This window comes from Etheostoma spectabile, chromosome 3 (assembly GCF_008692095.1).
Source record: "Etheostoma spectabile isolate EspeVRDwgs_2016 chromosome 3, UIUC_Espe_1.0, whole genome shotgun sequence".
Lineage (NCBI taxonomy): Eukaryota > Metazoa > Chordata > Actinopteri > Perciformes > Percidae > Etheostoma > Etheostoma spectabile.
In genome coordinates, this window is record NC_045735.1 from 23,039,575 (window position 1) to 23,051,031 (window position 11,457).

At 41.6% G+C, this 11,457-nt stretch overlaps 1 protein-coding gene across 4 annotated transcripts in view; it reads left to right on the plus strand.

Annotated features, from left to right (window-relative positions):
* The first annotated feature begins 6,102 nt into the window (after positions 1 to 6,102).
* Positions 6,103 to 11,457, plus strand: part of gria4a (glutamate receptor, ionotropic, AMPA 4a) — a 111,019-nt gene continuing 105,664 nt past the window's right edge. For 2 of the 4 annotated variants that reach the window (XM_032508759.1, XM_032508764.1), the window contains exons 1-2: positions 6,103 to 6,524; positions 9,621 to 9,779. In XM_032508759.1, the coding sequence (XP_032364650.1) occupies positions 6,437 to 6,524; positions 9,621 to 9,779 (247 nt within the window). In that variant the 5' untranslated portion in view covers positions 6,103 to 6,436. The remainder of the gene's footprint in view (positions 6,525 to 9,620; positions 9,780 to 11,457) is intronic. The other 2 variants (XM_032508744.1, XM_032508754.1) reach the window with 2 other exon arrangements.

Here is an 11,457-nt window from a genome sequence, read left to right on the forward strand (position 1 = left end):
CCAGGGCCTCTCCTAAGTGGAATGCAGCCGTCATTAAAGGTTTTGAAAACACCTGTGCTTTTCTACTATGACATGTCAACATGTCTGCCGTGAAAAAGATCTTTTGCGAGCAGTGTTGGGCCGTATGGTACTAGTTTAACTACTTTTCAATAGCATTTCTGTTTTCTGAATAAAATAGATTATTAGTAGCTTAGCTTATTTATTGATTAGGTAGTGCGGTAGAGTCAACACAAGCTAAAGTACAGTACATTTTACCCCTAAGCATTTTGAAGCTCGAGCACAGCAGAACTTTCTTTTGTGATCTGAAATAAAACTGCTGAGGATCACTGATGCCGCAACACAGATGAGTCATGTACATGGATGTATTAAACAAATATTCACAATCATGACCTTGTTTCTTTGAAGTATACTATAGTATACTATAGTATATACAAATTTTTCACAATCTCTCTTTGAAACATACCAGTAATGAAGCTGCTACCTGTAGATTTTCGCATACACATGTATTCTCATTACAGTTCCCTTCTCTTTAAAATATTAAAAATAAATACTCTTCTGAACATTTACTCACTAACTTTGGTCCGGACTAGTGAGAAAATAATATTCATATGTTGATATGGGAGGGAATATGAGAGTATCAGCTGTTCTGTAACACTTTGAGCATCCTAATGTGACTTATTGCTTGCATTTGGGTGCCTCATTTAATATAAAAAAATACTATTCAAGAGATTTAGTTTTTTATGATTACTGTTAGGGATTTCTCATTAAAGAAAAAAGGGGAGAAAAGGAGGATGTAAGAGGTTGACCATTGTGTCAGTTCAGTGAGACATATCACTTTAAAGATGCCTTTACACGCCCAAAGAGTCACTCTACTGTAAAAGAAAAATATATTCCCATGGGGACGTCTCACAAAGGTGCTATGTGTAAGTACATCCATCCATCCATCCATTCCTCCATCTCCGTCCGCTTATCTGGTATCAGGTTGTGGGGGCAGCAGCTCCATCAGGAAACCCCAAACTTCCCTTTCCAGAGCCACATTGACCAGCTCCGACTGGGAAATCCCGAGGCATTCCAGGCCAGGTTGGAGATATTATCCCTCCACCTAGTCCTGGGTCTTCCCTGAGGCCTCCTCCCAGCTGGACGTGCCTGGAACACCTCCCTAGGGAGGCGCCCAGGAGGCATCCTTACCAGATGCCCGAACCACCTCAACTGGCTCCTTTCGAAGCAAAGGAGCACTGGCTCTACTCCAAGCTCCTCACAGATGACTGAGCTTCTCACCCTATCTCTAAGGGAGACGCCAGCCACCTTCCTGAGGAAACCCATTTCGGCCGCTTGTACCCTGGATCTCGTTCTTTCAGACATGACTCAGCCTTCATGACCATAGGTGAGGGTAGGAACGAACACTGACTGGTAAATCGAGAGCTTTGCCTTCTGGCTCAGCTACCTTTTCGTCACAACGGTGCGATAAATTGAATGTAATACTGCACCCGCTGCACCGATTCTCTGACCAATCTCCTGCTCCATGGTCCCCTCACTCGTGAACAAGACCCCAAGGTATTTAAACTCCTTCCCTTGGGGTAAGAACTCATTCCCTACCTGAAGAAGGCACTCCATTGGTTTCCTGCTTAGAACCATGGCCTCAGATTTAGAGTTGCTGATCCTCATCCCAGCCGCCTCACACTTGGCTGCAAACCGATCCAGAGAGTGCTGAAGGTCAACAGGCCGATGATGCCATCAAGACCACATCATTCGCAAAAAGTAACGGTGAGATCCTGAGCCCACCGAACTGCAACCCCTCCCCACCCTGACTACGCCTCGAGTCAGACTTACTGCCGAGAACCCGGACACAGATCTCACTTTGGTCATCCAGAGATTGGATGGCCCTAAGAAGGGACCCCCTCACCCCATACTCCCACAGCACCTCCCACAGTATCTCTCGGGGGACCCAGTCATACGCCTTCTCCAGATTTACAAAACAGACTGGTTGACTGGTTGGGCATATTCCCAGGCTCCCTCTAGGATCCTTGCGAGAGTGAAGATCTGATCCGTTGTTCCATGACCAGGAAGGAATCCGCATTGTTCCTCTTCAACCCAAGGTTCGAGTGAGGTTGGAGTGTTCAAGTGTCTGCATGTGTGCGTTTATAAGAGTGCCATCATGCAAACAGAACTGGGAGAAAAAGCATACTTATATTATATTTTGCCTGCCACAACCTTCAGCACCATTTATATGTACTGTTTATCCAACACACAGTAAAACCTCAGGTCCCAAGTTGTTCAGTACAACCATGCAAACATACTGCTAGTAGAAGTCATTATCACATTCAGTGAGTATCAATGAATAATTAAGAGAACAGAGTCAATGAACTCTATTTATGAGACATTTTGTTCCGAATTTTTCATCTACAGCAATTGTGATCTAAAACTGCTGTGAATCACTGTTTACATCACACAAACAATCAAATGATCATACAGATAACTTAACCCTGATCTACCACGCCTGCACTGCATTGTGCACATTCTGGTAAGCTGGCTGTTGTATAAAGCCAGCACAAAATACAGTGGATCTATTACAGGCTGCAGACTTACTTATATTTCAGTTTTTTTTAATACGTTTGAGATAAAACTGTCCCTACACGGCATGTAGAAAAATAGCTGGAACTTTGATGACTAATTTTAACATGCTTGTTACATGACTGAAAGCACAATTGTGCATCAATGCTGATGTGGCTTATGATTTTTGTTGGTAGTAAGTGCTGCTATATTCTATTATTATTCACTGCTAAAAACAGTAACTGCGTGCTAACGCCAGATAGCTGTAATCTTGGTGCCAGTGCTGGTCATTTATTCCCAATTTTGGGTCACATTACTCCCACCACCTTGTTGTTAATGGTATATTTGGTTTAGAAGCCTTTGTTGGTGATTTTTCAAGGGAGAACGTCCTGCTATACTCCGTTGAAGTCAGTTTGAGGGGCCATTCACATTGTACGTAGCATGCGCTGCGCTCGCCGCTAGGTTGCGTCTTTTTCCTAAAATACACTCGTTGTAATTGCCGCCGGGCTCAGCGCAAAATAGGCAAGACTTTCTACATTTACGTCATACGTGCGCCAATATTTGAATGCACGTCACATCTGCGTCTGGTGTTTACATCAAACGTGTAGGACATGTGACATTGTGCAGGACGCACAGCTATTCCAGTAGCAATTTGGTGGCGATGATGTTTCTGTCTTTGAACCAAAAGACGGAGGAAGGCAGCAGCAAGAAGAGTGTGGGCGCACAAGACCCTCAGGTCCAGAGAGCAGTTGGGGGAATTCTGGCTGTTGAAGGAGCTCCGCATTCACTGTGACCGGTGACAGCGGTAATTTTCGGATCAACAGGGAGCAATTTGACAGTCTGCTGACGAGACTCGGCCCTACAATTTCCCGGATGGGTTATGAATGGGTTTTCATTTCTAAATAAAATGTTGCATTTCAACACTATGTGTCATTACATGTTTACATACATAAGTAAGAGGTCTGCAGTTATTGCAGTTGGGTATAATGAAGCTAAGCTATGAGCGCACATTCATACATTCATCATCATTCTTTCATACTCTGTACCACTGTAACACTTTGTTTAATGCATATGTGCAATTAATTCCTCCAAAGTTATTCTGTGTAAAGGCAGTATAACTACCCATATAACTACCTACATGTGAACTTCAATAAAAACGAACATGACTTAAGTCAATTAGTCCAGACATATTTTACATTATATAAACATACAGATACAAATACTTTATATACTTCAAATACAGTACGGAGCTGTATTATCAACTTGGTATATAGTTTTCGAAGCTCACAACAGTACAGTTCTTCTCAGTTGCTTTGGTGCATTTCTCAGATCAAAGATGACAAAATTGTGTAACTTTGTCACATAGGGAATAGTGCTCCCTTTCATGTGCATTGTTCATTACACAAAACAGCTTCACTATCTTGGTATAAACAATGGTGCAAGGACTTAGTTAGTTAGTTAGATTGGGTCATTGGTATAAATACTTGCTTTGGACACATAAACTAAAAGATTTTGAGCAGGATACACGCTTTTACAGGTCAGTCGCTGAACCTGAATGATTTAAATTAAGAGGCTACAAAAAGTTACACATCTGGCATGCCTAGTATGGTGCAAATATGCACCACAGCATAGTTTTGCGTCCGAGGTGTCTGTATGACTTCAAACTTCAAAGTTGAACCATGACAATAATGGATTTCACTTTACACAGCAAAAAATCAGACAAACGCGGACATGCGCTAGCCAGTCAGAGCGGATCGGGCTTTTTCGGATGGGGGCATAAAGAGACCAAAGAGTGACTACAGGTGCAGCAGCCATAGGCAGTATGAGAAAAATAAAGTGTTTTGTGAGCATTAAACCATGAAAACATGTTCTAGTAGAATCACAAAAAATGCTGTATAATTGGTCCCCTTTAAAAGTTGTTTACTTGGCTAAATTTAAGTTTATAAAAAGATTAATTATCAGAACACATAGGCTACCACATGGTTACATAAGTTTCTCGGGTATGTGCCATGGAGGCCAAGTACAAGAGTCACATACTGCAGCACGAGGTGATTTTACTAATTAGCACACCTTTATCCACAGAGAAGCAACTTATCAGTGTCGTCCCATGGTGTGTTGAGTTTTTTCCAGCATTGCTTGCAGAGGCATATGGTTTTATAGCGGTAAAGGGCCAGTTCTCCCCTTCATCCATCCTGCTGTATGCATATAGCACAGTTTGATTTCAGCACCATGGACAGAGTCCATCAGTCAGATGGGGGAACTGAGGGTGAAAACGGTTGGGTGCTGTGCTTATCCCGTTGTAGCCTACATTACACCAGTGATCAACCACATCGATCGTCTTTCCGTTGAAGCAGATCTCTCAGGCTACACGTGGGCAGATCCACGTACATTGTATGGCAATTAAATTGCCTGTATTACCCTATATCAACTTTAAATTACATTGTGTTAATTGGACCAGATATGGTCGTGTCTGTGTGGAAACGTGTAGGCCTACTGTAAAATGTAAGAACTCGCATTTTTTCCAGTCTATTTGATTTACTCGTATGCTCATCAACCGACCGGGAAAACCCATCAGAGATGGACAGACCGTATCTTTCACTGGGACAAGCCGTGAAGCATTCCTTTCGTTTTGCCATCTGGAAAAATGAATCCGTGCTCTCCACCCGTGTAACTACGCGATCCCAGACCGTCTGTCAGTTTTACCGACCTGCTACCGGCAGGCTAGATAAAACGCTTGTGAGTGGGACACGGCTGTAACAAAATGCACTCTAACAGAATCTACTCCAGGCTATGATTCTTTTTCACCTTTTTATTTTCTTATTTAAAGCTACACAAAACACCTCATTCTTTTTATCATGCTGTGTCGGTGAGTGATCGCACTTTCTTTCTCGTGTTCCTTTCCGTGCCCAGAGGTTTGTGCTCATGAGGTTGTGACGTTAAAATAACGATGGTTTTAGCGGGTCCCGGGGGCGCCATCAGCGTCCCGCAACTGTATGCAGCTTGAGGTTTCATCTCTGTCAGCTGGCCTTGGTGGGACCCACCGAGTCTGGTTTGGTGGCGGAGTGGACCAATTTCCGATGCAACTTATAATGCAATTAGTTAAATGCAGGCAGGCTTTCTCACTTTTACTTTAGTCAGCCTCACCAATCGAAAACAGACAAAGCACAACAGATGAGCAATCTTCATTTTTTGTTCATTCTTTTTCAATTGAAACCCTTTTTTGGTTTCTCTTTTCACACGCATTTATGTAAACCTAAATGATCTGGGTGGAGTGGTGACCGATAAAACGAGGCTTGTGAGGTTAATCAAGCTTACACATGGGAGACGCGACCTCAAAGTAGTGCGCGCAAACACTCCTGCACCTGATCTTTTTTTTTTTTTTTGGCTTTTCTGCACATGAACCTCAATAAAGTGTTATCAATAGTCCACAGCAATACGATTCAGTGTTACATGAAGTTAAATACGGCAGACAGCGGAAGAACTGGAAGATGAGAGAGAGAGAGAGAGAGAGAGAGAGAGAGAGAGAGAGGGAGACGGGGCGCGCATGTCCAGTTCTTCCATGCAGGCTGTTCTGCCAGCTCGCCAATCATTCTAGCGAGTTTCCCCACTCATTCTCTCCCCCGTCTGTACATGTGCACTGGACGCACAGTCCTCTCCTTAGCGGACACTGCAGGGGAAGAAACGAACAAGCCCACCATGGAATAGGAATACTGCTGGACAAAACGGGGGAAAACCTCTCTCATCTTCTTCTTTTCCCCCTTTTTTCTGACGCCTTTTTCCTCTCTCTTTCTCTCTCTCTCTCTGTCTTTCTCTCTCTCTCTCTCTCTCTCTCTCTCTCTCTCTCGATGTCTCTCAACAGTTTCTGAAGGGATTAAAGGAAAGAAAAATGAGGATTACTATTTCGTCTTGGCACTTGGTGTATTCCGCCCTTTGGGGGCTGGCAACCGGGGCTTTCCCCAGCTCAGTGCAGATAGGTGAGTTGGAGGTTTACTGAATTCACGCTCGGGTACTCATCTGTCTGACATACTACTCTGGCTATTAGTTGATTTTAGCGGACAGCAGTCACCAAGGAAAAGGAGGTGCACCCGGACCCCCAAAACACAAAATCAATGTATAACTAATGAAATGTACGCAGGAATCATGGAACAAGAGAACATACAAGTTTAGAAAAACATTTCCTTCTCAGGCTTCTTTCCTTCTTGTCTTTATCCAAGATATGTTGGGGTTAAGGGGGGATTGGTTTGTTGCTCTGCTGTGACTCATACGGCTTAAATGTATACTTTCACTTTATCATTTTACTGTATTTGTGTGTATTTTAAAGACATTGCTCATTAATGTTTCAGCAAGCTTTGTTCCATTCTAGTATTCTTGTTGTTCAGACACTGCAGTATTCTCTCTCTCTCTCTCTCTCTCTCTCTCCCTCTCCCCCTCCCTCTCTCTCTCTTTCTTTTTGCCCTTTTCCAGTTACCCTGGTGTCAGTCGTCAGTGCAAGCCCTATGGTCTGCCTTATAGATCAGAGATAAAGTTAACTAAATCCAGCTCAACATTGGTTTGCTCAGTGCAAACGGACCACACATGCATGCCTCCCCCTTTCTCCCTTTCCTCTCTCTTACGCAAACACACACACACACACACACACACACACACACACACACACACACACACACACACACACACACACACACATTTATACAGGCATGTGTGTGATAATGAATGCACTGCATCACTCCTTGTGGAGGGCAGCTAGGAGGTCCTATAATGAGATTTGGCTCCTTAACTCTGTCTTCCTACAGCTGCCAATAAACCTAATATGCTAAATATTTTCTGCTCAGCACAGATACACACACACACTCTCACATTTGCACAAGTTTCGAAGCATACATTTGCGCATGTACAGTATGCACATGTAGTCATTAAAATGCATGCATGCTGTATGCTGTGCACACAGCTGCAAACATACATTCCCATATACAGACTGCAGGTACACACTTTTTACACAGGGACACATACTGTGCATGTGCACACAGTGAACATGCATGCATGCAAATACATGTTTACAAAGCCCACTATTTGTGATCGTACAGAGGCACACACATGCACTCTTTTCTCCGTTGACCGCCCTCCATAAACACTCAAATATACATACATGATCATTTACTCTGCTTTCTAGCACGTCTCTTGAGGAGTAATTTGCATATCTCTGCATTGCACACAAGTGTGAAGTCAGTGGAAGCAGAGACAGTTTATTTCTGCGCGCGTGTGAGTGACAGAGACTGACACAGATGAGAATATATGGTTGTACTGGTGCAGTAACGTGTCATATTGGGACACATACTGTATACTCCTCATGTAGTTCAAGTATACTGTATGTGTATGAATGTGTGTGCTCAACCGTCTGCTCAAACAGTGTGCTCAAACAGAAACCACATTTTTTCCCTGGGACAGTTCACTTGAGATTTGTAATCATACACGTTAAGAGTTTAATATAGATTTGTAAATAATTCTGGTAATGCAAAGATATGTTGCAAAGATATGCTGTGTATGCATGTCATTTGTGTATTTAATGTCTTGCTTTGGTTACTGATCTAACACTCTAAGGGGAATTATGGAAAACACAGACACAGAAAAAGGCAAGATAATACAAACTTTTAGCAGGAATGACACACAGACAGACACACACACAAACACATAAGTGACATGTTATGTAGTGAAGATTGCATTGTTCAATATGCTCTGCGTCCCGACTCCTCCCCCTACGCTTTCTCTCTCTCTGTCTTGGTACAATATCAAGGCTTCACAGTCTGCCAGTGTAAGCCAATTCAGTTGAGTTGAGTCTGATTCAGTTATACTTCGGTAACATCAGTTTATTTCAGATCAGTTCAACCTACTGTGTCAAGCAATGTAGAACTAATATATAGGATTAGCATATCAAACAAATAGGTGAGAGATATCCACAGCAATACGACAAAACAGAAGTTCTATTCAGGTAAGGGAAATATCAGACACAGAAGATGAGCCTTGTTACATTTTTAATTTTGTCATTTTCAAATACAAGTATTTTGTTTCTGTGAATGTTTCGTCAAAACATTGATTATGGCTCAGTTGAGGTAATTCTATCTTCTCTGACTGGCCACAATCCACAGCACTTCTTCAGTTGGCAGGTCATGGTCAATAGGTGTGGATTAGGTTGCATGTTGATCTTGCCATTTGAGTTTTTCCATTCCATTTTGTCAATGGCAAATATATGTATCTATATTATCTTTGATCCATTTTCAGTTAATTTCAGCAGTTATTGTTATTATTATTCTATTACAGTATCTGTGTCATTCATCAGTCTCTGGTAATGGAACCAAGAGGAGGGGATCTGACTAGTTTTACCATCTCTCTCACTTTCTCACATATTTACACGTTCTTCCCCTCTCTCTCAACCCAGTGTCTATTTTTTTAACTCTGTCTAGCAGCTTCACTTTTTTTTTATCATTTCTTCTCTCCCCTCTAATTCTCATTTTGTCAGATGGGCCATTTTGAGAAATACTCGTATTTTTAAATACCTACTGACATTTAGCACTCACCTTCCTCTCTCTGGCCCATGCTCCTTCTTTATTTTTCTGACAGTGTCTGATCTGGCCTCTCTTTTCCTTTATGCCCCCTTGAGCTCATTATCTCTTTGACTGCCTTCTTGTTGGCTTAGTTGTCTCTCTTTTCTTCTCCTTCCCTCTCTCTCTCTCTCTGTCTTTCTCTGATTTCATCAATAAAATGCCCAGTGTGTGTATCCATATGTGTGTTTGTATTAATGTTGTATGTACATGTGAGGCTGTGCTGGAAGACAAATTACATTTGTAGCAAAGCTAATGAAGATCTTGCTTTCTTCTCTCTCCCCCCTCCTCTGTTTTCTCTGCTCTCCCCCTCCCTATCTATCTTTCCTTCCCCACATTACTCCCCTTCTTCCTGTGTCTCTACCTCTTTTACCAATCTCCCATCTGACCGTTCTCCGTCATACGATTATTCACTTCTTTCCACACCATCATGTTTTTCTCCTCTTTGCCCCATCTTTGTGTCTCTCTCTCTAGGTGGGTTGTTCATTAGGAATACTGATCAGGAGTATACAGGGTTTCGACTAGCTATCTTTCTTCACAACACCAGCCCTAATGCGACGGAAGCTCCCTTTAACCTGGTCCCACATGTCGACAATATAGAGACCGCCAACAGCTTCGCCGTCACCAATGCATGTAAGTACTTAAATGTGTGTTTGTGGGACTGAAAATTAGACTGAAAGAAATACACTGTCTCTCCATCTCTCTCTGACGTTCTTTATCTCTTGCTTTGTCCATATTTGTTGTTTAGTCCCTCTTCTCGCCATACTGTTGGATTAAGAGTGGTATAAGTAGGAACTTGAGTTGTTTAATGGATCAGACTGCAACTCCATCGTCTTTGTCATACACATTACAGCAGCTAAGTGGTTTTTGGTGGACTTGGTTTACAAACTGGCTTTTCTGCAACAGTTGCTAAAGAAATTGCCATTTTGAAATGTTGATTTTTGCAAGGTACATTTTAATAATCCTAAATGCAGAAGTTCTTTCTGCAAGGCATTTTGAGGAAATGTCTGTGGTTAATTCAGCCAACAATTATGGCCAATGATTTCTGTTTTTAATCATTCTTTTGCTCTTCTATATGTTATTCACATATATTCCTACTCAGTAGCATCCATCCCATCTGCAAAAAAGGTAATATTGCCATTCACAGTTTCTAACTATATAACGAGTCTTGGAACAGTAGCAGAAAGTAGTGAAAATTGGTCCTTTGTGTTCAGAACAGTTGGTACTTGCGTCCTGTATGGTCTTTTAAAGGATGACAGCTAATCTTTCATAATCTCTTTCTGTTCTCCGGGAGTAGAAAGCAAATGCTTCCCGTTTCCTCTATAACAAGAATCCTGCGAAAAAGAGTTTGTTTGTTAGTATAAATTCTAACAGGGCTTTATGGGCAACATTTAAGAAGTGTTATGCATTTTACAGGTGTCTGTACAGTATGTGAGACTTGAATATACATAAAGGCATATTTTCATGCCATAAAAATCTAAATAAAATAATTCACGGTGTCTTAAAACATTTAAATACTCATAAGGCGGATCCTCTGGTTAGTATTTGCATGACTGAAGAAGTTTGGTTGTTAGCTTTCTGACATCTGCTGAGAGACACTGGCTGATCTAAATGCCTTTAATGTTGTTTGGTGTGTCTCTGTGTGTGCCTGTGAGTGTTTGCCCTTTTGAGATGAGAACAAATCTCTAAAGGATACCCTTTGTGTAATTCTCTTGCTCATTTGCCTCCTGGTAAGATCTTTTCATGTCAGTGCATGAGAGGGTACTGAGGTTCTATTGTTACTTTAGACAATGTAATTTAGTTTTTGAATATGTGTTATTTAGTTATTTGCACATTTACACAACACAAAGTTAAGTCTTAGAGTAGTGGGGCTGAGCAGTGTGTGGTGTTGATTGAAGAGAAAAGCATACTATTATTAATATGAAAATAAGTTTCACTTGTTGTAAAATGCGAAGGTCTTCAGAGCACAGCTTTTCCTTAAAAGCTGAATTTCTCTCAAGGGTATCATATCATAGCCCCTCTTTTGCGCAGGACTATGGTGCATTCATCTTATTTTAGGGAAGTTTTCAAGTTATTGTAATGCAATGTTTCACTTCCTTATCTCATTAGACTTTAATAAATAAACCACAGGGTCTGTTAACAAGGCAAGGCAAACAAAATCAATACAATATAATACAGCAATACAGTGCTTCTCCTTGTGATGCAACTTTATTGTTTTAAAGTGCCCTGCCACACAAAATCGTTTTTTCTTGCATGTTTTGAAATATGCTAGTTCCATATGTGTTTGTGTAATGTCGTGAATGTGAAAATG